Consider the following 26,875-nt stretch of genomic DNA (forward strand, 5'->3'; position numbering starts at 1 on the left):
GCACCACTCTTCGCACCTAGACGGTCAATAAAATAATCGTGTGGTATCAACACAGCATTAAGCCTACCAGTACTCTGTGCATAGTTGAGGAGCAATATGCCGAACCAACAAGCAGCATGTAAAACAAGGACCTAGTTATTCCGCGACCAAGAAAAGGAGGGAAAGAGTATATAGTCCGTAGTCGATAGAGGATCTCCGCTAGCCCTGGCCGAGATAGTCTGGGTTATTGTGGTGCCCCGACGGAGTGCCTGTCGGCCCCGGAGATATCGCTTTCTAGGATCAACTATTAGTGCTGGAATTATCGCGATAGGAAATTTCTAGCATGAGATCAAGTGGATTTTTCTAATTGTAAGAGAAAAAAAGTGTGCGTAGAAAATGCACGCTTACGCCAAAAAGAAGAACTTGGTCCCAGAGAGGCTTGAACTCTCGGCCTTCGCATTTACTTAATATTTCCTATCTAGATGACGAGAAGATATTAGTACGACGCTCTAACCAACTGAGCTATGGGACCCTGGTTATTAGGAGGTTAGTCCTTGGATGAATGTGTCGTGAACTTAACATAGTTTATATCAAAAGAAAAGAAAAGAACGCCCTGGAGGAAAATAAGACCCATGTACCCCACATAACATTAAATCTAGACTGACAAATATTTTCATTATCGACATCACTTCAATTTCTATTTCTCAAAACACTCATTAATTTCTTCTAAGGAAATCCCGTCCTATTTATTATCTAGAAATTCATGGCTATTAAGTACGTAGTAGATATTTGATATTCATGATTTCCTTTGGGCGTCCGTGTACTTTTGGCATATTAATGAACAGCTTCAGCGCATCAATCATGGGCTGCCTACCGCGGTCTCCAAGCCCCTCCAAAAGAGCGCTAACGTAGTCCTATGTAAAACCCCGCCGCTCGTACCCCGCCATGTACACTTCACTTCCTTCTCTTCAATATGCGCGCTAGTTTTCTATCCTATTAATCCATGACACTTTAATAATTTAGAGTAGGTTTCTGGACGGTTTACCGCCATAACAGAAGGCGTTTACGGGACAGCGGGCGGAAGGTAGGTAGAATTAGTGCATACAAGCCTTAAGCCCTATATTATATTATATGCCTTAGGACGTTCTTCATAATGCACTAGTATGTACCCCCCCAACTAGTACCTAAAATAACACTAATCACTATTTATCACCTAATTGAAAATCGTGCACTGTGAGCCCAAACGGCGGTTGGCTCCGGAGCTATGTATGCCTTCTATTGCTTACGTAGGTACCTATGCGATAGCGCGATAGGGCCTAAACTTCCCTATATTACAACAAGTCATTTTAGCATAATGATCTTCACAAATTCTTGTTCATCCGTCTACCTACCTATTAGGTAGGTACTTATATACCCGTATAAATCGCAGTTGAGGAACCGCGAATCCTCAATTAAGTCATCCGTCTACGCGACCTACGGAAGCCTAGACTATCCCGGCACCTAAATGTTTTATAGATCGTGTCCATAATGACAGAGAGTTGAATATATAGACTAGAGTTATAGTAAGGGGTCGAGATGAGGAATACGGTTACTATATGCAATCTAGTTATATACCTACCTACCTACTCACATGGATTCCTATTAATATCCAGTCGGCATCCAAGCTCACGTAAGTGCCTTTCAATCTTTCGGTTTACCTGAACAGATGTATTCCCTCGCCTAAACGGGTACCTACCTACCTAGGTACCTAAGGTTAGATACCTATCGTATTACCCATGATCAATCTATTTTTTCACCCTTAAAAATACGTCGTATGGTGATCTTTATAAGATTAAACAGTCGAAGCTTGTTGCCTGTCGAATTTCCGTTCAGTTCTCGTTCTACCTGTTTCTCGGACTTCCACCTAGTAGAGTCAAACATATTAGCATTTTCGCATACATTTCCAGAATATACCGGATTTTCCCTTCATATTAGGGTTATCAAATCAATAAGATGAAATTGTTCCACTCACTACTCCAGTGTTAGCTTCTATCCATGCCAAGGAAATTCAGAGGTAATTTGAACGTATCCCCTAAATTTTTGAGATGATATTTCATACATACCATGAGTGAAAGCCATGGGGGATATTTGAAGAACTTTAACCAGAATCGAGGTCCAACAATAACGTGCATGTGTAAATGGTGGATCGAAATAATGTCGGGCCAGAAGATATTTCCGATTAGAACTCGACGTCCGCGATGAAATCCAGTATGTACGTCTGCAGGAGAAACCTTAGGACAATTCTTCTTTAACAGCTTTTCCTTCAGCTCAATCATAGATTTGACTATACAGATTGACATATCTTATTAGTTTTGTTTCCGACTTCTCACGCAGAGCATCTATCACTAACTTAAATGCGCATCCTTAGGCCCCAAATTCTCGATATCGCGCCAGTCGTGAGATTTTGGCATTATAATCCAATGATGTATCCCTGCATTTCTTATGTTATTTATGGCGAAAAGGTCACCATGCTAGAGAAATTTGTTAGTGGGATAGGGAGAAAGCTCTCGCTAGGTTCAACAATACCTCAATTACTATTTTCGATTTGAACTTGTTTTCGTCGCAAAAGATACAGTCTTTCTGAACTTCTTTCCATTCGAGGTTTGCTAGATATTGGAAGAAGGACCAAATAATTCTCATGCTGAGACCTTGTAGCGGGTAGACAGAGATGAAGGCTTGAAAAGAAAGCTCAGTACTCCTTCATTGAATGAGACGTCGTTCCAATTGATGTTTCTCTAGAGTCAAAATCTAGGCCTTCTAGGATATCCAAGACTGTTCTAATGAATTCATGAATGGTTTCAATGGTAGGGAGAAAATTAAATAAGTTTTTGAAGGAACAGATTTCCCACTTCTATTATTTCTGATAATAAGGCCACCCCACCTTTCGTAGGACCACCTAGTGAGGCATAGGTAATACATACCTATGTGTCGCAATCGCATAACAAAGGACACGACGTAAAGTTCAAGTGTTGTCGGAATTAAAGCTGCAAGATATATCCTATTTAGACTATTTTACCAATATTTGAAGATGTTAGGTTACAGCATTAGGACGAAAATACACATCAGGAAGTGGAGGAGTGTTGGCCAATAAGCGGCTCTTATTTAGTCGTAATTCAGCACTGCCGCCCTGTATTCTGTAAAGTCTGCCTATTTGCCCCGTAAAAAAACCCAACCCATCCTGTCACTAATGAATTGTTTATTGACTTTTTATCCCCTACCTTGACTAGCACTTGTTTTTACCTACTAATAACAAAGTATTAATAAAGGAAATACAAAAAGAGATTGCATGAAAGATACACGATTTTACATTTATCTGCTTACCTCGTAATAGTCGTGTCAGCAAACGTTCTAATCTACAAGTGCCCCCCTCCCCTGAGTATCATGTATATGACAAGCTGGCCTCATGAAATCTCACCACATACTTAATAATGTTGAATTTTTAGATTGTAAAAATATATGGTCTACAACAGATTCTAACGTAATGAGGCGTAATTCACTTAACAGTATCCTAAAATAACAAACAAAAACTAAGGAAGACCCTCACGAAAATAGGTTGGTAGGTGACTTCAATGGAACAATCAGCGTACGTCAAGGAAGTTTCTTTCATAAATACCTACCGTAGGTGCGCTTAGTACCTAGGTAGATATAATATATGGATCATCTTCGTATGCACCTAGTAGGTAGGTAGACAAGAAACGTTTATGGTGAAAAGTGAGTCAGATCACATTTTAGCAGCCCAAATACACGTATCTAGGTTAGCACAAATTATAACATACCTAGGTAGTGAATCACTTACCATTAATGATATAATTCTAACAAGATCTATTTGTTTTCCAAGATACAATCGAAATTGGAAGATATATAAAAGTTAGGTAGTTAGTACGATGCTTCTTTCGTTTTAATACCTAGTAACTTTACTTCTCACTAACCTCTGCACCTATCCAACCTCGACGATACAAACCACCAATGCCTAGGACCCAACTTACAACCACGCCATCAAGTCAATACTAAACAGTAAAAATCATGGGGCTATGCTTCAGTTCCCCTAAGCAAAGAACCTCAGCACACAGGACTCAATATGCCAACTTGAACTCTCGGTCTTCTCGTCATCACAAACATAGTCAAAATCCGCATCAACTCATGAACCCTCTTTCGAGACCGCGGATCAATGATTACAGAATGGTTCATAGACATAGGCCTCGTGGGTGAAGGATCACCCGACCCTCTTTTTGTGCAAAAGGGATATGGGATAATACCTAGCAATCGATGATGTTACACGGAGTCGTTTGTGCGGTTGAAAATAGAAGATAGTACCAGCCACGATAATATAGATAAATATAAGGCTAATCAAAGGTTTCATAAAGCAATTGGGATTAATGTGAATCCTTAGTATCCCCAGGTGCATTACCTCTCTACTAGACTCTCAATATGTTTGATAGGCAGGACATGGGTTTCTTTCTAGGTATACTTGATGAATATCGATATATTTACATTGGTAGGTACGAGACCTTAGGAGAAGCTGAGTCATTATATGAAGGTAGATTTATTCTCGTCAAATTCGATACTTGTGACATGGCTGTGCCTGATGAGAACTCAAGGAGTGATATACGGGTAGGTATACTGGGATATACAAGATAACCTTGAAGGCACCGTAATAGGTAATTCGGGTTCTACATTGAACATCTATTCCTAGTACTAAGCGCCATGGCACCCGGGACGAGGGCTGCTTATTTTTGGTCACGGATATTTCACGATACCCCTATCTTGACAAGATAATATAGTTATGGTATTATAAATCTCTTCTAACAACCAACAATATCAAGAGCGTCTATGCTCAAATTTACCTAAACTTGCCTACATTTTACATAGTTTCATGTAATTTGTCTCTTACCTAGGTATGTATCTAGGTATGTAGGTAGAGACTCGATAAGCCGATACCTACCTGGTACCAAGGTACGGGTAGACTATTTGCATGGTATCGCTTCAAATACCTAACGACAGCGCCTTCGGATGCCAGAACTCCACATCCAGAGTTATTGAGCTAAAAACATGTCATCTAACTAAAAGGGTATTCCTGCAAGCTAATGCCAATATTCCTCAAATTTTTCCATCCGTGAAATATGCCCAGGTGCATATTAGTCAAATTTCGACTGTCGAGGCGGTTGGCTTGATAAGGCGCTGTCCTCCACAAAGCCACAATATTTCAACATTCGACTAACTCTTTTCGTAATTATATTGGCTTTGGCCTCATTAGACACTCAGAGATAGGCGGATGTGCAATGTAACATGATATTAGTCCTGTAAGCCGGAAGTTACGCGGGCGAATATACATCACCAGACATGTTAAGATTCCGGCAATGCGCCGCATGCATTTCGAGCTATGCTGCCACCGTTTAACAGAATAACACACGATCTTGCATTGGACCCTGAGTATCTGGACCCTGAGCGGTGCATCCTGCGAGAAGTAGAGTGGGCATCTTTCATTTTACTGAAACCTATAGTTTCGCTCGGATAGTGGGCTGTTCATCCGTGATTGGATCGTCAACTACCGTCCCAGCTCTCTTGCCTTAGAAAGAGCTCTTCAAAAAATGATAATCATTTTCCATACCAACGCACGTAAATCGGCGGCGCTTTGTTGGCTTAAGCTTATTCGCTCCGCGCTAGCGAGATAGCCAGCGTCGACTCTAAAGGGGCGCGTTCCTGACGCCGGCGGCCTAAGCTCCCAAAGGCCAAACACCGCCCAACAATGACTCGCCGACGATTTTAATCACCGCAGCTGTGTAGCACCTAGGTATGTGTACAGCATATGACCACCCACATGTGTTCCTAGGTAGGTGACTTTGAGCTCATGTGGGGATTCTTGCAGCCAGTGCTACTGCGCGTACGGCCGGTGGTTCTGGGCTTTCCCCGCGGTCTGGAATTCCGAATCCCCTCATTACTGACTAGCCTGATAAGAACCCCGCGAATCATCGCATGCGAGGTAGGATCCAGGTGCATGAGTAGGTAGCTTATCAGCTAGTAAGGGTCGTAGCTATCACCCATCGTTCCCTTAACGCCTAAGCCGAATAATTCTATGAGTTATATGTGGTTGGTTGGCTGGCAAGTGTCGATATGTCGATTATGTCGATATCGCGAACACCCTCCTAAACCCAGGCATATCGTGGACCCATATCAATCCCTTCATACATCCCATCCGAACCTACCTTATACATCCGTATATACCTGGGACCATCACGCTAGCCGCCGAGCAGCGATCTAGGGTATGGCGCCAATTCTCCCTTTTATTCGCCTGCCCAACTACTCTTCCTGCGCGATGACATCGACGTGCAGGCTGCATGATGATGTATGTTGGAAATTCAGGACCCTGATCGTCGCATCTCGGCAGAACAGGACGAGAAAAGTCGGGATTTTCGAGGCCAATGAGCAACTGCCAACTCGTATGAAATAACAGCCGTTCCCTGCGCGCGCGTGTGCGTATTGGCAAGCAGGTAACGTTGAAGGGTTACAACGCGGCCGGGCGGCTTGCCGGATTGTGAGCGACGGAGCAGGATTTAAGGATCTGCTTAGGGTGCTACGTAGCAGTTGGCCGAAAGCTTGGCGCGCTTGCTTTGGAACGATTACTATATTGAGTCTTATAGTAGTGTATTATGTGGGGGGACTACAGCTAGGGTTCTCTACTACTATGTGCATATATTTGTCAGGCTCATATAATTCAGCATATGAGTGGTGATCTTCTCGTATGCTTGCTAAAGGGTTGACTCGTGTTCGCTGCTAGCAGAACAGGATATGGCTAATGTGAGTAAGATAGAGGTTATTAGCGTACTTAGTATAGATTGCTATGATAAAATCTAACAATAAGCTTACTTTAACCGGTAGCGCGGTAAGAATATTGGATGCAGGTGGGAAATGCGTGTTTGATGTTTGATGGGATGGATAATCGCCTCCGTACCTACGATGACTATCGTGATGTCAGCTTCTCAAGTTACCCAACCCACGACCGCGTGATGACATGAAACAGCCTTGGCATATATTGGAGTAGGTGAACTGAAACATCCTGACCCATATGTTACCAGATTATCAGAAGCAGATCCCATATCTAAAGAAGCTATGGGGTTAGATGATCCCTTTCTTACATTGCGGTGGAAACTAACATCAGAGAAGTTATCGATGGGGCTTCTAACTAGATGCGCAATGGCCTCCTCCATCTGTACCCAAGAACGCAAGAACCCGGAACCTTGGATAGCCCGTGCTGAAAGCTAAGAGGCGATCATCAAGCAAACCGTCGCGCGCCGTCCCTGACATCGTCCCACGCTATCCTTTAGGCGGCTTTGGGCGGCCTCCTTTGCCCCATTCCCATCCCACGGTGGGATATCTAGTGTCCGCTCGCTAGCTCACCGGCGGTTTGACATACAAGCTATCTACGTATATTGGGTACGCGGCATCGCATAATCGGAACAGAATGAGTTGGAGGTTGGTATATGAAATTTTCTAGTGGGATAATGAATCATCTCTTGGTAAAGATATCTGCCGTTCTAGTTTAGCGCCTCGAGATCCCGAGGCAATAGAATCTTCTCCCGTGATGCGCTACTGTAGAACAAGTTCGATTAGGTACCTACCTAAAAAGCCCTTACATGTTGTAGTCCGTGGCAGTTGTTAGGTCAAATCACACAAGTAGATAGGTAGGCACGCAGATAGAGCAGATTCTTCAGTACCCCAATGTATAGAGAAATGATAAACCATATTATGATTCCCGGGTATCGTCTAACACGTAGATCTCATAACCAATCTTGGCTTGCCCAATATCTCCGTCGTCTAAAATGCGTGTATTCCCGGCGTAAATTCCCCATTCCAAATAAATGATTAGATTCTTTTCATGTATCCATTCAAGCGTCGTTACCAATACCGTAGATGGCCCTCTCCTAATTCATATGCCCGAGGTCTAATGGTACTCCACATGCCTAGAATCCCAATTGGACGCCGTTTAAACAGAATGCAACCCGACCGGTTCCTCTCAATTACCACCGTGCGCCAAGATGAATGGGGGGTATCCAACTTTCCACACAAATTTCATTTATCCAAAACTACTAGGAAGATCACGCAAGTGAACCGCCGATAGCGCTTCCGGAGCGATATTGAAGCGGGATTCAATATCACTTCGGGTTGCATATACCATACATGCTTGCAAAAATGAGATGAAGTGAAATGCGCCAACAGGAAATGAATAATAAGAACAAGGACAAGAATGAGAACAAGAATGAGAAATACAACGGCGATCGAGCCGATAACATACGGCTAAGCAAGGCAAGTACTCCCGTTGTTGCCGACTCTCAAATGCGGTTCGGACGCAAGAGGCTGGCTGGTCGTTGCTGTACGTATTCCAAAATGACCGACCGGCAGGAAAGAGCTGCGTGCCACATGTGTGTGATTGTAAGCGTTCGTTCGCTTCGCTGCTGCCCCGGCTTGATTGGCGGGTCCGAAAGCACATCAACGTCACAGGGAAGGAACGGACTGGGGTCGGTAGCATTTGCCGGGGCTAGAGCCGGGTTGCGGAGCGGTGATTGGTTAATCGACGGGATAAGAACCCATACTGAAAGGCATTGGCGAATTCGGATTGGTTAAATGTGTCTAGGTCGAGACGCATATGACGTGTGTATTGACAAGGGATCAAGGGGAAGAGACTCTTTAGGTTCGTGTTATGATTCTGTTCTGTGCCTTTTTTACCTGAGCTAAGAAAAAAGCCATGACAAGAGCGCTCGTGATGATGTATGGTGTTGAATGTTTTTGTAAATAGATCCAACCCAACCCATCCGCCCGTCATTGCCCAATTAACCTAACAGAGGCGGTGAACTTGCTAATAGTGGGCACACGAAAGAAAAAAAATAATACAACTTCCCCAACCATTTATCCTTGCCAACTATCTGTGATTGATTGATTGGTCAAGAGATAATATGCGATGCTTGTGCTTATAACTGCGCCTCGCATCGACTCAAATCGGCTTCACCGTTAGGCCGAGCCATTGAGCGCTGCAACATCTGCTAAGCACGAGCAAGAAAATCAACCAAACTTAGATGCCGCGTGTCCCGGCGTTTCAGCCCCATCCATAAACCTATAATCCCGCATGCCAAACATGCGAATTTGGAGAATTGCATGAGAAAAGTAGAAAAGTCGATCGATCGCGATAATGGAGAGAGAAGAGGGGAAAAAGCGAGGAGGGAGGGAGGGGTGGAGGGACACAACCGGACCCGAAAAAGCCGCGCTTCGCTTCCCATCTCCAGGCTCCAAAAAAAGGACTCCAAGATCTAGCTGGGTGGCGGATATGCGAGATAGCCGGACGAGCTTCCGGGAGAGTGTTGTGTCGCCATGCTTTTCTGCAAGATTCCTAACTCGTGCCGTGCTGGTTTGAGGTCCCTGTCAATCGAACGTTTGAATGCGTCGACTCGCTGCGACCTGGGGGTGGCGAAAATGTAATATATATGTACAAAGATAAAATAATAATAATAATAACAAGAAGTAATCGAACCCACTCTTCCATTGGAAATTGAGGAAAGGGGGAGAGAAAAAGTATTAGCCATATAGGACTAGCAGGACTTAGTTGAGCTAGGTAGGCTAGGCACCTAGGTAGGCATTTACATATATATAAACACCTCCATAGACCGCCATGCAGCTGTCGCTGTATATGGACACCACAGGACATATCATCCATGTAGGTGCAGCAGGGTGTTGTCGTAATGCGGTTCGTGTTGTCCTCCTCATCTGCGTGAAGAATGCGCGTCTAGTGTAGCAACCCTTCCCGAAGGGAGGGATGCGATGCGGGTTGTCAGGTTTTCCCATCCGTCTCATGGAGGTCTGAGAATGCGATTTGTTCGTTCGCACGCCATCAATTCTTTCGTGTTCCCTCCTGTTGAAAAATCCAAGGCGAGGCTGAGCCAGATCAAAAAGCGGTATGGATTTTCGTGATAGAGCGATGCATCTTTCGTTGTCGTCGTTCAGGCTTCGGCGTTGTTGCTATTGTTCTTGAAGTAGTAGTAGTAGTTGTTGTTGTAGTCGACCATTTCCTCACATCACGTATAGATGTCGCCGCGTTCATTTGTATCCGACTGCCGTCGCGCACTTCTGGCAGTAGTAGAGGTTAAACCCTACTCGGATCATTCCCGTCGAGGCTGGGTCGTCGGTTGATGTGGCCTCGACATGGCGATGGCAGCGCAGGCAGCGCAACACCTCTACCGAAGCGACTGGTTGAACGTCCATACTGTATCGGATGGACAGGTCGGTATCCGACGATGAAGGTGAGCTACTGTCTGTGTCTGTTGAGGAGGAGCTGGCGTAATGTGTCTTTGATGGTCGAGTTGACATATTGTTGGACTATGAGCGACGCGGGCTAGTACAAATATATGAAGTGAGAGGCGGGGGGGGATGTTGGCAGCTTATGTATAAGTGGAAGCCTTTTTCCAAATAGGATTGGGATGGAATGTGAAGCGTGGAGTCTTATATGGGGGGGCTTGTTTCGGAACGTTTATTGCAGGCTCGAGCCGAGAGATCCAGTTCACCAGGGGTTGAATGGGATCCGCAAGTGAGAGGGTCTTGTCCTTTTCTAGTCTGACCAAGTCCAGAAGAGAAAGGTCCAGGCTAGTAGCACCAGGTCCGGTATATAAACGTAGTATGTGGTTATGTAGGTAGCAATGGTAGTCTCGTAGACCGTAGCAAAAAATGGCACAAGTGTCCAAAGTGGAGACTCGACGAGGAGCAGCAGGCGTCCAGCTTGTGCCCGGTCAGGTCACGAATAGACAAGGGTGTAACGTAAGGCAAGGTAGGGCACTGAAAGAAGAAAAATATGTAAGAAGGAAAAAATAGAGCGTGGAGGGGATAGCGTGGTGCCTAAAATCCCGACGATTTCGGCGTTTCGCTTTCTCTTGTAGCGGATCCGTCGGGCTCGAAGCACAGCACGGCTTCGCTCATGCGCAGAATACAACGACTCTTTGGGTGTGGCTTTTCGATGACACGACGCCGATGTATGTACCGCTCCCAGAGCTGGTAAAAGGCCGGGGTATGAGATGGCTCTTTCGGGACGGGCTTTGTTTTCTGACTTCTAAGCAAGTATGCTTACGTACTGCAACCCTATGTGATTGATTCAGGGACGTAGTGGTGGACAAGTAATACTCTATCATGGATGTGCTTGTCAAGGCTGGTACCGGGGAAAAGATAGTCGACTGATTAATAGATTGGGGGCTTGCTTGAATCGTTTCGCATACTTCTTTAAACTGTTTAAAGCTCAAAAGACCTTAAGTGAGACCGACGAGTCGCGGGAAATAAATGGAGAGGCTCAAAGGGGTTGATATGACTTCCGCTACATAGTACACGAAGTACACATAGTACGCTTAAGGGATAGTAGGAGAGTCTAATTTCTTATTTTCCCTTGTTATTATTGTTTACCTAGTCTCGCGCTAGGGAGGTGTGCTGCAAGTTCGTACAGGTCGATATCATTCAATGAATCATGTCGTTACTACCTATCGAGATCCTAAGCGTGCTATGGTTCAGACCATCGAAGATGGTGGACAGTAAGCTTGTAGCTTAGCCATACATAGCAGCCATCCATAGCAGCCGTAGCTACACAGACAGACAGGTAGAGTAGGTTGAATTATTTACTTCTTGGAGGGAGGATGCGACAGACCTAAGATCGACGGGATGTTATCATTGCTTGCGCGTGCTACTCCAGCGTCATAGAGCGCCGGAGGAATATCAAAGCGTAGCGCGGTGTTTCTCCTCAAGTCAATCTTCATATATTCGTTAATAAGCGGAACGGTCCCCTAATCTCCCTTTTGATCATCCGGAGCGCTGTGACAAAATCCTGTTATTGCTATCGACAATCTCCATCAAAACGAGTCGTTGCGGACGAGGTCGCGGAATCGGCTTTCTCTAAGATTTCGGCTGTTGAAGAAAAAGTTCTCACACTCATTTGAAATATCATACATATCATACATACTACTGCAGAGTGACAGTGCGCGATGCTCACGAAGAACCACGATGGCTGAGACTTGCTGATATTTGGCTTACATTTTCGACTTGCATCCCTCCTAATCCCTCCTAGCGCACTATTCGCTAGGAATATTACCGTACTAGGTAGGCAAAACAGCATTGACTGCATGCTTCTTTTTGCATGTGCCTCCGCCAGCCTCTGCTCGGCTTAATATCTTTTGTCTGATAAGTTGCAGCAGATTGGCTCATGTAGGCCGTATCGTACATATGGCGGCGCTCGGGTCTAACCTGTCACTTTTCACGATCCGATCTATGATAAATAGCATTACCTAACACAATGAAACTTGGCTTCATAAAAACATATATTCCGTGTCCAAAAAAGTGTGCGAACTTGGCAGACTCTGATGGAAATTCTTTTTTTCCACCATCGTTCTATTCGAGAGATCGTGGCCCGCCGAGCCAGCCCGTTTCGCATTGACTTCGATGAATCAGCTAAATTTCGATCCAGACCGTTCTCCCGCTGGGACCTGGCGATGATCATTGCCGGTGGGGATCTCGTGGGATCCATCAATATTGTACCTTCGTAGCAACCTTCCCAAGAAGAACGTTTGCCACTCGCACAAGAACAGCATAGTACGGCGTCAGTTTCACAACGGTTCACAGAGAGAGTTGGCACTGAACGGGTAGAAGAGGCTTGCTATAGAAGACCAACAGGATTAATCCTTTATTCCGGCGCCAGATCCCTTAATCCCCTTGCTCGGTCGCGACCCAACTCTCTGTCGACCCCAGCTTTACAATACCCTCGCCATGGTTCGTTTTATGGACCTTTTCTGATCTTTTAAGATCCACTCAATGGGGTGTGCGGGTGGGGTGAAGTACTGGGAAAACACATCTTGAAGCTACACGACGGTATGCTTTAAGGTTAGGACCCTACCAGCCCCAGCCTACGTTAAAGCAAATGGATTGCAGCGCTTGACCCTGCGCGCCTAATCTAGCTGAAGCTGTATGAGCTTCACGTGTAACAGTCGAAAGTAAGAAATTATTGACATCCGAGATGACAGCAGGAACGCCAACATAACGCCCATATGCAAGCCTGAGAATCATAGCTACTAGCTCGTGTCCCTACATGCAACAACCCGAACTTGTCAATGTCATCGACCATTCAGATTATACATGGGTGCCTATCGATTCTTTTCCATCGAGATGCATTATCTATTATAATATTTAAAATTTCTAGGCGGGTTAGTGAGTCGAGATGAGTCCATACGTGCTTTCTTGAAGCTTCTATGGGGGCAACTCATTCGGTATTAGCCAAATTTGACAGGTAGTGAATAGAGCCTCACTTTTAAGCCCTGTCGTCCAATCTCTGACGAATTGAACTATTTTCAATCCAGACGATTCTATTAAGGAAGTCAATATCCCCATTGACAACATTGACAAACAACATTCTATAGACTACATGACACGATGTCGGGATCTCGGCCTAAAGAGAACAAGTGATCGACACAAACGATCGAAGATTCCCGCCGCCCAGGACTGCCCAGAGGTGTGGCATACATAGATGGAATTGTGGACCTCCAACGTTCCAGATCCATGAATCCACGATGGTTACGGGAGCCGATGGCAGGTACATAAACCTACCTTACGTACTCTGTATTACATACATATATAAGACATATTATATCGTACCATCATCAAACCTCAAAATATAGTATCTTGTATGATGATGATGCCAAATTTATTTTAACTATTCCGCGACGAGGTTGCGTGTTCTTTTTCTTTCATGCTCATTGTTCATTACCGAGTCTGCCGGCATCTAGAATCCTTGGACGTTACAAGGTTACGAACCTACACTAGTCACGATCACAAGCTCCTCCTTCTAAGCTTACCTATGCCATATTCGTTCTAAACTATTTGTTAGAGCCACTTTATTATTGGTAAGTAGTGCCAAGTAGTTACGATCTTATGCAACCCGCCAAGAAAGAGAAATGTGATAGATCCCGTCTACCGTACCATCGAGATCGAGAAGTGCCATCCATGTCTTCCAAATTTCCCATTGTTTCGAAATCGGATTTTACGCAGCACGAAGTCCCCCCAATCAACTGTCCGCCTTTCCAACGCACGGGACCAATTCTTTTACATTTGATCTCGGAGCAAAGCTTGAAAAATGATCACAAGTTACCCAGATGCTGGTTCCTGACGATCATTGCATATCTCTGACTCGTACAATAATACCAAAATTCTAGTCGGGTGCCTAGAACCTCGAATTACTACGAATTTCCTTTCATCGAAGCTCGTCCCCTCTCCCCCAATATTCATAAACAATGAACATTCCCGTGTTTATCCCGCGGAAAAAGTATCCTAGCAGCCAGAGAAGCGGTCTCAGTCAGCCCACCGAGCACCCGTCCAGCTGAAACAAAGGAAAGAAAACAAATATTACAACTCAATCCGCCTCGCCGAGCATTATCCATACAAAGCCATTGCGTAACCCTGCGATTTCGGGGATGTTGACTCACCGCAAGAGGCCACGACTGAGTCGGTCGGCCAGGTAAGCGTTGGGGTCCGAGTCTTCCCCTTTCGGCGGGAAATTATTCAAGCTTGGCTTGCCGAATATGGATACCGTTTAGGGGCCGGGACGCCCGGGTACACCGTCTTTCCTAGGCCGCGTATCCGTGGAAACCGTGGTTGCTATGCATATCTGACTGGCGAATTGAGTCATTTAGAAAAATTGATCGAAATTGACCTGGTTTTGAGTACAGGTGTAGGGCTGTCGAGAAGCATTGGATGCGTATCATCGAACGCGTGGTATAGACCGCCCTGCTAATATGTAGGTAGGCTGGTAGGTACAATACAATACAGAATACAGTACATACATACATACCTAGCAGGCAAGGAGATAAGAAGTTCCAAGGTTAGAAACACATACACGTGTACAACACCTACATAACAACCTTGAAAAATCGAGCACAGCCCGTAAACAAGTTTCGCTGATGCGTAATCCTCGAGACAATCTTGGATTTTCAAAAACCTGATCTATGATCTATCAACCTTCATATTTCCGGACACCGGACATTCTTCTTGCGCCACCGCCCGGAGAACAAGGTTGGAGCGGAACGTACATAAGGGAGGTACGATCCGCGGTATCCGGCCGCCCTACCGGAGCAAGTGCCGCGCGGTTGTTTCTCGTTACTCTACATCCCGCCGTGGGGGTATTGGATGTTTCTCACACATACAGACACATACATCGACACATACATACATCAGAATCGTCGCTGCTTAGGAAATACGAGACCAGATGCAAATTTCTTTTTTTTTTTTCGGCCGCCTCCCTCACGCTCACCTCCTACACGTAACCGGTCAAGGCTCGGTCGCAGCCTGTCTTATGCCGCCCACGTCCACGCCTGCGCCACGACATGCCTCGCATCTGCGCATCTTGCCAAGCGCTGCAGCGTAAGAGGACGGGCGGACGTCTGCCTACCTACCTAGCTGCGTAGGTGTCACAACCAACATCTCGGAAGAGCGCACTTGCGATCCATTGCATGAGTTTTAATCTACGTGCGCAACGTCCCGAATCTTAGGGCAGCCATGCCTTTTCCCCTGCCTTACCCCCATTCCTGCCTCCCGTAGAGCCTCATCTATCTACGACCGGAGAATAGATACCCAATCCCCACGCGATCATCCCAGATTGACTTTCGTGCGCGGATGCGCCGTCACCCGTCTTCGCCATCATATGTTCCACTCTATCGCTGCATGTTAATATGCATATCATATCCGTACTGTGATGCGCTGGCTGCCTTATCAAGCTGCTATCCCACGGCTTCGCAGTCTTATGCCCGAGTCTATATGCATGTCGTATGCGTTGGAAATAGGGCTTCTATTAATCGCTATATTAACTGTTGTGCGACATGCTTATGTCGCGAGCTTCGTCAGTACTTCGTCACCACCCATCTGCACGTATACTGTAGGTAGGTAAGCACGCATTTCAGCTTGCGCCGTGTAACCCGACATTGTGAAAATAACTTGAAATTCAACGTTATGCCATTTGAATCATTGGAGAACACCACAACGCCGGTTCGGATCCTTGCCCGCCATGCATGTCTCCAACGCGTACGGTCCGACGTACGCCCTGCGGGACCCCTATTAATCATGAGATATTAACATAATTTAATCAAAAACCTCGTCAGAAACCCTCCATCTTCACATCTTGTTCTTCTTTGACTTTTCCGAGATTCTTCAGCAGGAAACTCCTTCTAAAGTACTCATTGGGGTGAACAATCGTCTCGAGCTGTTGTGAAGACATGATACTCTCGTCCTTGGCTTTCTTGAGTTCATTCTTGTGGACATATTCAAATACACTACCCAGAAAGTTAGTTGGGATATAAAGGAAGCGGGTGTGTTGCAGAATGGGATAGAGACGTACCGATTGCAGGCCATGTGGAATTTCTGTTTGTCCTTGTCTTCCTTGACGCCTTGTAGGACTGAACGATCCGATACGCCCGTTTGTTGGAGTAACGCGGTCAGGTTCTCCATGTTGAAGTGTCGGTACGGGCACCCGTGTGCTTCACCGGGACCGGGCGGATGTTCCGTCAAGATCTTCTGGCATGAGTATGGTGAATATCCGCCTCCGCGACGATTCGAGTCACCTCCAACATCACCGTACGAGTGTCGCACGTTGTACCTGTATTCCTTGTTGAACGTGTCATCCGTGACTTTGTGGAAAGCACTTCTCCAGAAGACTAGACATTCTTCCAAGTTTAAGCCGATACCCTTCAAGAAGAGGGTGTATTGTAGACGTCCAAAGTGTTTTAAGTGGGCGTCCCGACGTAATGATCTGTGCAGATGCTGCATACACATCGGGAAGTGTTGAGATAGATTATCAATGTTGCGTGCCGTGATTTCGGCGCCAGGAACATTGGAAGTAGAGCTGGTGTACGAAGCATCGGGAGTGACGAAATTCTTCGAGAGATGGTCGAGAATAGGTGTAAGTCGGTCGTCTTCGTCGAGTCGCGGTAGTGCGCGGGCCGTGAGCTCTAGTGCTCGATCGAGTCTCTTCGCGAATTCAGCGATTACCATGCTCGGTAGTTCTTTTGAAGGCACAAAAGCCTTTCCGGCCTTTAGGAACGCTTTCCTTCCCTCGACTAGGTCTGGTACGCGCTCCCAATCGACTTTGAACCAGGCGTCCTCTTCTCCTTTCTTAAGCCCACTTGTTCCACTTAATTCAGCGAAGTATTTGCTCTGTTCTTCCTTGGTGACAACTTCCCAATCCAAATTCAGAGCCTGTATGAAAGCGTTTCTCTCGCGCGCAAGACAATCGTCTAACCTTAAACGAAACAGTGTAGTTTCGACACGACTAAATCTCCGACGTAGATCTTCAGTTGATGCGAAGGCAAGTCGTAGTATGAAATGGCTGTAGTGGTCTTTCTGTCTTTGGGCGGAAAGTTGGGATGAGGAGGTTGTATTAGAGTCGAGCGGAAGATATTTCTCGAGGATTGGCTTCATATGTGCCGCAGTCTCGGCTTGAGTCTTATTTCGAAAGGAACATGCTTCTAACTCGGCCAGGACTATAATAATAAAGTTGGTGTTAGCATTAGGGGTATGCCTATTGAGTGGTTACAATTAGTCTATACCTCGAAGCCTGTCTATAGCCCATTGCTCGAATTGTTCGAGTGTAATGTCTGCCGTCGGAGGGAATTCATAGAAATTTAGACGATGAATGTACTCGACTTGCTTGTAAGTCGGATCGGCGAATTGTCTCTTTCGATGGTCGACAACTTGGCGTCTCTTGTGGTCTACTCGATTGAAGTCTTGCCTGAGCATCGTGAGGTTTGCGAATCATACACTGTACTATAGTAAAGTTGCTTTGCTGAAGTTGTAGGATACTTTTTGCTTTAGCCACATTTCAAAGTTAAGAGTTTCCAGGGTTGTAACTTTTCCAAGACGCGACTCTGATGATGGAAAGCGCGTCTTGCAGTGGAGCGCGATTGTCAATTAAAACCCACCAATGATATGTCAACCGATATCCGCAGCCCGCTTTTCCATAACTTCCCACCCATGTCTGACTTTAACCCCACTATGCGACCCTCCACCCTCTAAATTTATCTTAACTCGTGTTTTAAGACAACGCTCGCCTCCTCAACCTTTTTGCTTATTTTTAGAGGACCGAGAGCCAGCTCAGCAGCTCACTTCGGCACTGAGATATATAAGTATCCGACGTCATTCGTTGAAGACGCCAAGCAGTGGTTTTCAGATCAGCTCAGCCAAGTATTCGATGCATCCCTACTAACAATATTATCGATATTTTGGGTTGCACAATACAGTCAATACTACCGAAATGCTGAGATGAATCATTGCCCATGCTAAGAAGCTATTAGGCAACTAGGTAAGAATGCTTAGAAGACGTATCTTACTGAGCCAACACTGCCAGCGAAGGCGGACCGAAGGCGATCTGGAGGCGATCGCCACTTATTATCATATTTCCACGATGCAGTCATCTCGTGGACGCACACGATAGATGCAGACGATAGCCTCTTACAATTCTATATTTCCCGAAATGGCTTTCCATGGCTTCGGTCAGCGGGACAAGGGGACAAGTATCATAAATCCATCATGATCCTGAGAAACACATATGCTTCACATTCCTCACATGAGTTTTAGTGTCCAATAAAAATATTAGTTCTCCGCATCTACGAAATCCTGCTAGGATCCCAGGCATTCCAGGGTGTTTTTCAGCTCGATACCGATTTCCTCGGACCTTATTTCAGCCCGGACTGTTCCCTCTAATGACGGTGCTGCAGGTAACCTTTGCCGTAATTGGCTGGACGGCCGACTCCTGACCAATCATGGTTAGGCTGCCGTAACACTCATCCCGCCTTATGGCTACTCTCGTACGGCCTCTTCTAAATCTGGTTAGGTTTCTAGCCATCTAAGAGCCTCACCTTGTTTTTTGACATTTCTGATACTCAATATATAATGCCTACGAAGACCATGGACAACTTTCCATCGGAGGCCTCTGGATATGAACGCCTTCGATTCAGGATTTGCGTATCCCAACCAGTCACGATGAAAGATGACTGCGCCAGCGAAACGATATGCTACCTCGCAAGATTGGGCAAGATTACAAGATGTCATCATGCGCTTGTACCTCGACGAAGACAAGACTCTCGAGGAAGTGAAATTGTTTATGGAGGAACATCATGAATTCTTTGCTACGTATGAGTGATATCAACAACTTAGGACTATGCGATTTAACTAACTTGAGGTAGTGTTTCTATGTATAAGAAGAAATTCACAGCATGGGGTGCCTTCAAAAACCTCCGTTTGGATGAGGTTCTTCGGATCCTGCACTTGAAGAAGCTTCGCGATGCAGACCAGAAACAATCCCTGTTCTTTATCAGGAATAGGCCTGTCGATCATTGCAGTCTTCAGGTTTATCTATCACGAAATCCTACCGTCTTCGCAAAACTTGAAGCTGGTGCGGAACCTAGCGTAGAAGCGATTCGAGATGTCAGCTGTCGAACTCCTCCTCCACCCGTGTCTCCGTCGTTATCTTCAAAACGACTTTCACCATCACCATCGCCATCACCATCGCCATCGCCGTCGCCGTCGCTGTCACCATCACTAAGAACTCCATCACTTAGAACTCCGTCGCCTAGGTCTTCGCCGTCTAGGTCCCCATCGCCGGTGGTACAATGTAATAGGCTCTCGCCTGTCCCTGAGGACATGCTTCGATCGCTCCACACTTATTTAGATCAGTCTTTTGCATCAGACCTTTGGTCTTGGTCGGACAGCCGCTGCTGGAATACCCGCGGAAGAAATGGGCCCGCAGGGCTTTTAAGTGCAGTTCTTGATAGATGCATAACAGCAGGTTTATCGATGACCCGTCAGGTTGAACCAGCTGCCATTCGCCATGCTCTTGACGTTCCCTTCGCTATGTTAATCAGAGTTTTCAGAAACCCCCCGCCCATAATGATTCCCAAATTGGTTTCAGCAACTGCCCATCTAAATCGAATTGGACGCGGAGAAATTGGATGTTTGCTGTTACAATTTACTCGAGATCTCACGGTAACACTGTTTAGTGAAGATCATCCTCTCGCGAAATTCTGGACTAGCCTCATATCAATCCCTCAACTCGAGCAACAGGATGCCATGGGTCGCATATTATCTTTATGTGTATCTGAATACAGCACGCGATTAGGAGAGGCTCACCCATTGACCGTTGAAGCATATCTTAAATATTTCGACACGGTAGAACGGGAAAAAGACCCCCGAGTACAGATACAGAGCCTTGGGCATCAATTATCAAAGATTGGCAGGAATTTTGCCGACGGGTCTTTACTGGGCTTACTTAAACTGGAGCATGCGTTGGCGACTTGCAAATTAAATTTGGAACAGCAGCGTTTGGATAAGGCGGAAGAGGCTCTAATTCGCTTGAACTCTAGTTTTCTTGTGGCCAGAGACGAATCTTTTCGTTGCATTTGGCTTGGATATATTCAATGTCTGAAAGGGAATTTTCAAGCAGCTGAAAGTTACTACAAGAATTCAGTGTTAGCGGCGAAGAGAACTGGGTCTCGGGATTGTGTGCTCGAAGCACTCTTTCAACTCGAGAGATTCTTCTTACATTCCAAAAAACCGTTAGAAGCAGAGAGCATTCGCGCCGAGAGATTTCGTATACTTCGCAGAGATTCTCTCATCTGGACGGATCAAGAGGGTTCGCCACATTCTCGAGGCTCCACGCCTGGCCCTTCGGTTATGATATTACATATCGGTTCTGATGACTCTAGTGCTAGATGGCGTCCTTCTGCATTTGCTGAGATAACTGAGTATGTTAACGCATCACGCTTCATACCGTGACATGCACATGGGTTCCAAAGCATTCTTCAGCGTCCAAGATATTATAAATCAAATGCTGCCTTAATACTAGTTTACCCCTATTACTCCAAACCCCACCTTTTGAGTTGATGTGATGTTTTTCATTTAACAAGTCTAATAGGTGTCTGTTAATTTCTCCAGTTGATAGGTAAGCAATTACTAATTAAATCACACTAGTTTCGGAGAATGGGAATTTTTTTACTAATTTCATAGTATCGTGAAGGTTACGGAGCGCCGTGGAGCACCGCCGTGGAGTTCCGTGGAGTTCAATCGCGCTAGTGAATTTCAACTGAATCGCGCCACGAGCACCTGAGAAAAAATGACGAAATAATCTGTTCATGGCCATCTTGACAAAATTTAACAATATAAAAGGACAGAAAACCTAACTTCTGAAGAGCTGTTAAGATGCTTCGGAATCATACCTATTCAACAACATATTACACAACTCTCACCTAAAACACTATCAAACATACAACATGTCTAAGATCCTTGCTGTCTTTGGCGCTACCGGCCACCAAGGTAGCTCGGTCATCAATTATGTGCTGAACGACCCGGAGCTCTCTAAAGAGTTCAAACTCCGCGCCATCACCCGCGATGTCAACTCACCCAAAGTTAAGGAATTGAAGGAGAAGGTCGAAGTTGTCCGGGGCGACGTCCTCGACCGCGCCTCCCTCGAGACGGCTCTAACCGGAGTACACACCGTCTTCTCAATGACAGTACCGCCCCCAACCTCCGATTCCTACGAAGCCGAATACAACATGGGCAAGGACATCGCCGACATCTCGGTCGAAAAGGGAGCCAAGTATATCATCTTCAGCACACTCCCTCCCGCCAAGAAGCTCTCCGGCGGAAAGTACACCAAGATCACGCCCTTCGACGCCAAGGCTGCCGTCGAGGAGTACATCCGCGGCCTGCCCATCCAAAGCTCCTTCCTATCCGCCGGCACGTTCATGGAGAATTTCTTGGAGCAGACTTACATGGGCCCGAAGCAGGACGCCGACGGCACTTGGGTGTTCGCCCGCCAAATCTCGCCTAAGGCGCAGCTCCCTCTCATCGACGCTGTCGGCGATACCGGCAAGTTCGTCGGCGCGATGCTCGCCGAGCCCGAGAAGTATGAGGGCCGCACAGTTTCCGCCGCCACTCGCTTCTACTCGATGGAGGAGATCTACGCCGCTATAGGGAAGTCTACGGGAAAGAAGGTCGCGTATAAACAGGTATCCGTCGAGGAGTTTAAGAAGGAATTGGTTGGCGTGCCGACTATGATGGCGGATTTCTTTATCGATGCGTTCAGATGTCAGGAGGAGTTCGGGTACTTTGGCCCCAATGGCGAGGCCGAGGTTAAGTGGGCGGCAGAGAATGCGAGGGGGAAGTTGGCTACTTTTGAGGATTTCCTTGAGAGACACCCTATAACGCTTGGTTAGGGGATTTGTGGATAGGTTGGTTATGGGGATGGGTGTAAATTAGGAGTAGTTCAAAGAGTTTAAGAGTCATATTTCACTTCGAATTAGTATCTTCAAGCATGGGTTTTTTATATTGGCATCATTTATATTCATCTCTCATTACTTTAATCTTTGCTCACTTACCTGAAATACTACTTCTTTCACCAATCCTTCCATATTGTCCTTTTACGCCAAGCCTCTGGTGTATCCCATACCTCGACAAGCAACTGTCCTCCTAGCGCCTCTTCCACGACCCTCAAGGGCTTCTCGTCTACCTCTTCGGGATTAATCCGCTTTGTGGACCTCGGTATCTTTACTCTAATACCTACATTTGGAAGCCGCAACTTTATAGCTACTGTCAGGTCGTCGCGCCGCCCTCTCCTGATACATTTTCTGTTGAACATCACATGCGCGTGTCTGGCTATAGTCTTCATAGGTATGTCGACACATTCGCATCGCTCGTTGTGGTGGATTGTTAGGTTAGGCCTTCTGCGGGGCGCAGCGCGCTCTGCGACGCCGTAGCAGCCTGTCTCCTTGTTTACGAACTTGTACGTTGTTTTTGAGACGCGCTCGCGCGCTTTGAGGAGTAGTTGGTCAGCTTTTAACATAGTGACTTAGCGGAGGGAATCAGTGTTTGCAGTCTCAAACTCCGTCAAAGGCCTATGTGTTCTGAAGGGGCGCTATTACATTATATACGTCCATTACATTTTGAAAACAATGCTTTTGAATTTTCAATCGTGTATTGTTTTCTAACGAAAGAATTTCTATTGTTAGAATAAGGTCCATTATGTTCATTATCCAATCTCAAAGATGGAATTCTTCGCGGACAAAGGGGTCCCGACCATCAGGTAGAGCTAGAGCATCAGCAATTATCACGGACAGCTCTTAGAAGAGCGTCCTCAGCGTCCCAACATCCGTCATATTACCGATATTTGTGAAAGCCGTATACGCCTTCTCGGCCCTCGCGCCGCCAATCTGTTTCGTCACCTGGTCCATGAACTTCGTCTTCAGCTCCGCTACTGTCAGGGGGTTCGCCAAGCTTCCAATTGCATGCTCGACATATTTATTCACCGTGCTCCCGTCGCTAAACGTCACATTAACATGCGCGGCATCCTCCGCCACATCAGCATCCGTCGTAACATTAACCAGTTTCCGCAGCGCAACCACCGTAGAATTCAACACAACCGCATCCGTAAACTGCGCCGGCGTCGCCTGTCCATACAAAAGCCCAACAGCTGCAGCATGATAAATGCTAAACTTACCCGCAAGTCCGGTCTGCGGATCCGTCTGCCCCGTCAACACCAAAACCTCCGGATTCATCCTCAAATCAATCCTCTCAACCTCACCCCCCTGAACCGTCTTCCCCAACGCCACCATCTCATCATAAATCTGTATCGCACCATCAATAGCGGGGTGCATCACAATCCCACACGGAAACGGCTTAAACGTATTCTCCTCAATCTCCCACACCGTCCCCAACTGCTCAAACTCCGCTGTCGCGTTCTCCCGCGTCGTTACTACATGCAACCATCCATACTGATCCTCCAACGCCGTAAGCGAGCTCGTGTACCCCTCCCGCGCAAGCAGCGCGGCTAAAAGCCCCGACTGCGTCGCGCGCCCGATGTGGAACGCCTTCGTCATCGACCCGAAGAACGCTTGCATCCCTACTACCTGCGTCGACGCGATCCCGATCGCCTGCTGCGTGTGCTCGGTGTCCAGCCCGAGGAGTTTACTCACCGCTACCGCGGCTCCGATTGACCCCGTAGTGCTGGTAATGTGCCATCCTACGTCGTAGTGTTCAGGGAACACGGACCGGCCCAGGTGCAGCGAGGTTTCGACGCCTGCGATGAACGCGGTTAGGAAGTCTGGCCCGGAGACAGGGTTTGGTCCACCGTCTCGAGACGTCTGCGATCGTGCCTCAGTTATGGCGAACAGGGCGCTAGCAATCACTCCAGACGGGTGGATCACTGTTGCCAGGTGCGTGTCATCGTAATCGTCGACATGGGACGCGATACCGTTTATAAACGCGGCGAGTTGCGCGTCTGCGAACGCGTCGGAGGAGCTGTTTAAGCCGAGGATGCTGGATGTTGCGGGCCCGTTGAAGCCGACGGCTAGGGATGTGTTGAGCGCGATTTGCGGCGCGTCTTGGCCGAACCCGCCGATGGCGCAGCCGGCCCAGTTGTAGATGCTTTTTACGGCGGCGTCGAGGACGGGGGTGGGGAGGTTGGTGTAGGTGAGGTTTGTGGCCCAGGATGCTAGGGCGAGGGTTGCCATGGTTGTGTATTATCTAGCTGTTAAAGTGTGCTGAGTATAGGAAGTAGGTCCCAGGTAAGCAGGTAGCCAAGCCGCAGTTGCCCCGGAGATCTGCGCACCCGGGGCTCCACGCGATTTATGAAGACCGCATGGTGGGTGTCGGCTCGGGGTAGCTGGCGCCAGCGGAAGGTGGAGATGATATCAGATGAGGATTGGAAGTAACGGTCTCCAATATTCGCTGTAAACCTCGGTAATAGCATGGATTTGACGGCGAAGGTGGAGAGGGGTCAAGGAAAGCAACGGGTTAACAACGCCGAAGCTTTTGAGCCGTCATTGGCTTGGTCATGTCCACTTAGGCTTCGTAAATTCCGTACTCCCTTCACGATACCCCGGGATTGGCTTAGCTTAGTAATCGTAGTCAATAGGGGTAGTTGCCCAGCGACCCCGGAACTACTTCGTCAAATTGTCTACTCACGTAACAAGACTTATATTGTTAAATTAGTTCCTATTTTTTCAACCATCCAACACTGGGTTACAGATAGCAGCCGGTCTGGTATGGTGGTGCTTGCAATCGATTCCTGAGCTATAGCTCGGGTTCTCCAGTGAGCACAGGCCTGGGGGTTCGATTCCCTCACCGGTACGATCAACTATTTTTTTCAGTCGGCAGATTTTTATGAGAATTGCCTAATAGACCATATGCCTGTATTTAAGAAGAGGCTCATGGTAGTTTTGTCACTTGAACTTTCTAACGTGACCTACCAATTTTCATCAGAGCGTTTCGCAGTTATACACTTTCAGTCTAGGACTCCTATTGTGAATTTTCACAGTCTGAGTCATATTCTTTTCATACCTCAAACAAATCCCAATAGTTTTACGTCATAAAGTCTCCAAACCTTTTGCAGCCTCATCTACAATAGAGAAAGATTACTACCTAGTAATATTTGTCATCGTTAAACCAAGTTTACTACCCAAAAATGCTAATAATTCGGCAGTTACCCCCTCATGTTGATGTGACGAGACTCCCAATATCTCACAATCCCTCTTCCAATGAGTGATATGATTTCAAATTCCGTTATATCAGTTTGGGGAATTATGGGCTGTCTAGGTACCTACTGTTGGAACCCTGTTGGGAAGATCAAGGTTGCCTCGAGTTCAACATTATTAGAGGCGTATTTTCTTGGTTCTATTATCCATACAATGACCTAGTTAGGTCCTGAACCTTCCCTACTATATTACAAATCACTTGGTGTTCAATACTCTGTAAAAGAAGATTTTGGGTTCTTACGAGGATACAAGATGGGTGTTACATACGTCAATGACGCGTTTTACTCTCATGACTCTAAGGCGTAAGCTGGAACTCATCGCGTTTGGATTAAATTATATCCTCTTAGATAGGTATAGTGCAATTATGTACAACTTACTATGAACTCCGCCAGATTCTGTCTCGAATTAATTGGTGGTTTCCCTAACTTGAGTTGGTCAATGGAGTTTGTAGTAAGTGGCGGAGGTATCGCCAACCATGCCATTGGTCGCCTTTGATTAAACATTACCTATGGGCCAACGTGTAAGTGGTATATTAGTAAGGAACGGAGGACAGCCCCCTGCATCTACCTATGCTGAACCTCAAGTCGTCGGCATCAACGGTAGCAAGAAGATCGAGATCGACAATTTCGAAACTGAAAAAAGTAAATGAATCTTCTCCGGAGTTAGGTGAGTTTGGCTCAAGTCATGATAGGCCAAACCCCCTAAGCCCACTTCTAAAACACTTCGCAGGGGTATAACTTTGATTTTCTGGAGTTTCAAGGTCCCTTACATGGGAAAACGGCAAAACATCAACCCCCGGAACCATCTTCTTACCATAGGAAAGGACACATCGGAACCTACTGATGAGTACCGTGGTGCTCAATTTCATACGACACCCAATGCCATGGCGGCTAAATAGCACGCCATAGTATATCCCAAAGCCCGATTCTTACCTACTTCAGCAGCAAGCATATATGATTTGAGATCTACATCCAGGTTCTCCGCGTTGTCAGTAACACAGTCCGGACTACTACGTTACCATGTGCGATCGGAAAAGGGGCGATCGGCGCAGGAAAATCGTGATAACCTCAATTACCTTTTCTTGGGAATAAAGAGGATTAATATCCACCTGAACACGAGAGCAGAATAATAATTGTAAAATAATTGTCATATATCGATGAGGTCAGTATTACTCTATCTGATAGACTGACACCTTACATCGATCGAGGGTAGGTGAGATACCCCAGTGCTGCATCCGACGGGAGAATAAACCGTTTAAACAACGTTTAATGACCACGTGT

General features: G+C 46.4%; 8 protein-coding genes and 1 non-coding gene across 9 annotated transcripts; 2 read left to right on the plus strand and 7 right to left on the minus strand.

Moving 5' to 3' along the window:
* Positions 1 to 403: 403 nt before the first annotated feature.
* On the minus strand, positions 404 to 511 carry GGS22DRAFT_t82. The gene has a single exon. It is a non-coding gene; the product is annotated as a tRNA-Ile (tRNA).
* Positions 512 to 1,810: 1,299 nt separating this feature from the next.
* GGS22DRAFT_194746 (uncharacterized protein) lies at positions 1,811 to 2,429 on the minus strand (the record flags this gene model as incomplete). Its single annotated transcript, XM_047965546.1, has 3 exons — positions 1,811 to 1,882; positions 2,082 to 2,302; positions 2,369 to 2,429. The coding sequence occupies 3 exons, from the start codon at positions 2,427 to 2,429 to the stop codon at positions 1,811 to 1,813; spliced, it is 354 nt and encodes a 117-aa protein (XP_047817973.1).
* Positions 2,430 to 10,004: 7,575 nt separating this feature from the next.
* Positions 10,005 to 10,371, minus strand: GGS22DRAFT_189270 (uncharacterized protein; the record flags this gene model as incomplete). The annotated part of the gene is made up of 2 exons (XM_047964827.1): positions 10,005 to 10,031; positions 10,117 to 10,371. 2 exons carry the CDS (start codon positions 10,369 to 10,371, stop codon positions 10,005 to 10,007), a joined length of 282 nt encoding a protein of 93 aa, XP_047817974.1.
* A 4,184-nt stretch (positions 10,372 to 14,555) lies between these two features.
* GGS22DRAFT_19552 (uncharacterized protein) lies at positions 14,556 to 14,922 on the minus strand. The gene has a single exon (XM_047965681.1). The coding sequence runs from the start codon at positions 14,868 to 14,870 to the stop codon at positions 14,649 to 14,651; it is 222 nt and encodes a 73-aa protein (XP_047817975.1). The 5' UTR covers positions 14,871 to 14,922; the 3' UTR covers positions 14,556 to 14,648.
* Positions 14,923 to 16,143: 1,221 nt separating this feature from the next.
* On the minus strand, positions 16,144 to 17,883 carry GGS22DRAFT_164957 (DNA primase, large subunit). The gene is made up of 3 exons (XM_047961606.1): positions 17,619 to 17,883; positions 16,412 to 17,552; positions 16,144 to 16,346 (listed from the first exon to the last, which is right to left on the minus strand). Exons 1-3 carry the CDS (start codon positions 17,806 to 17,808, stop codon positions 16,172 to 16,174), a joined length of 1,506 nt encoding a protein of 501 aa, XP_047817976.1. The 5' UTR covers positions 17,809 to 17,883; the 3' UTR covers positions 16,144 to 16,171.
* Positions 17,884 to 18,704: 821 nt separating this feature from the next.
* Positions 18,705 to 21,126, plus strand: GGS22DRAFT_19576 (uncharacterized protein). Its single transcript, XM_047965712.1, has 3 exons — positions 18,705 to 19,200; positions 19,254 to 21,007; positions 21,083 to 21,126. The coding sequence occupies exons 1-2, from the start codon at positions 19,058 to 19,060 to the stop codon at positions 20,839 to 20,841; spliced, it is 1,731 nt and encodes a 576-aa protein (XP_047817977.1). The 5' UTR covers positions 18,705 to 19,057; the 3' UTR covers positions 20,842 to 21,007; positions 21,083 to 21,126.
* On the plus strand, positions 21,051 to 22,489 carry GGS22DRAFT_19592 (uncharacterized protein). Its single transcript, XM_047965743.1, has one exon. It carries the CDS (start codon positions 21,336 to 21,338, stop codon positions 22,278 to 22,280), a length of 945 nt encoding a protein of 314 aa, XP_047817978.1. The 5' UTR covers positions 21,051 to 21,335; the 3' UTR covers positions 22,281 to 22,489.
* On the minus strand, positions 22,460 to 22,906 carry GGS22DRAFT_194747 (uncharacterized protein; the record flags this gene model as incomplete). The annotated part of the gene is made up of 1 exon (XM_047965547.1): positions 22,460 to 22,906. One exon carries the CDS (start codon positions 22,904 to 22,906, stop codon positions 22,460 to 22,462), a length of 447 nt encoding a protein of 148 aa, XP_047817979.1.
* A 71-nt stretch (positions 22,907 to 22,977) lies between these two features.
* Positions 22,978 to 25,024, minus strand: GGS22DRAFT_164961 (2-methylcitrate dehydratase PrpD). The gene has a single exon (XM_047961607.1). The coding sequence runs from the start codon at positions 24,570 to 24,572 to the stop codon at positions 23,184 to 23,186; it is 1,389 nt and encodes a 462-aa protein (XP_047817980.1). The 5' UTR covers positions 24,573 to 25,024; the 3' UTR covers positions 22,978 to 23,183.
* Positions 25,025 to 26,875: the final 1,851 nt, after the last annotated feature.

The sequence above is a fragment of the Annulohypoxylon maeteangense genome (genome assembly GCF_022496945.1).
Source record: "Annulohypoxylon maeteangense strain CBS 123835 unplaced genomic scaffold GGS22scaffold_10, whole genome shotgun sequence".
Taxonomy (NCBI): Eukaryota; Fungi; Ascomycota; class Sordariomycetes; order Xylariales; family Hypoxylaceae; genus Annulohypoxylon; species Annulohypoxylon maeteangense.

What these genes read in the sequence shown, in the direction of transcription:
- GGS22DRAFT_19552 (XM_047965681.1), bottom strand. Translation starts at nt 14,870, where the DNA reads ATGTATGTATGTACTGTATTCTGTATTGTATTGTACCTACCAGCCTAC.
- GGS22DRAFT_164957 (XM_047961606.1), bottom strand. Translation starts at nt 17,808, where the DNA reads ATGCTCAGGCAAGACTTCAATCGAGTAGACCACAAGAGACGCCAAGTT. An exon ending in GGCTATAGACAGGCTTCGAG is followed by an intron (nt 17,553 to 17,618) that starts GTATAGACTAAT and finishes TTATTATTATAG; the next exon opens with TCCTGGCCGAGTTAGAAGCA. An exon ending in TTCCACATGGCCTGCAATCG is followed by an intron (nt 16,347 to 16,411) that starts GTACGTCTCTAT and finishes CTTTCTGGGTAG; the next exon opens with TGTATTTGAATATGTCCACA.
- GGS22DRAFT_19576 (XM_047965712.1), top strand. Translation starts at nt 19,058, where the DNA reads ATGACTGCGCCAGCGAAACGATATGCTACCTCGCAAGATTGGGCAAGA. An exon ending in CATCATGAATTCTTTGCTAC is followed by an intron (nt 19,201 to 19,253) that starts GTATGAGTGATA and finishes AACTTGAGGTAG; the next exon opens with TGTTTCTATGTATAAGAAGA.
- GGS22DRAFT_19592 (XM_047965743.1), top strand. Translation starts at nt 21,336, where the DNA reads ATGTCTAAGATCCTTGCTGTCTTTGGCGCTACCGGCCACCAAGGTAGC.
- GGS22DRAFT_164961 (XM_047961607.1), bottom strand. Translation starts at nt 24,572, where the DNA reads ATGGCAACCCTCGCCCTAGCATCCTGGGCCACAAACCTCACCTACACC.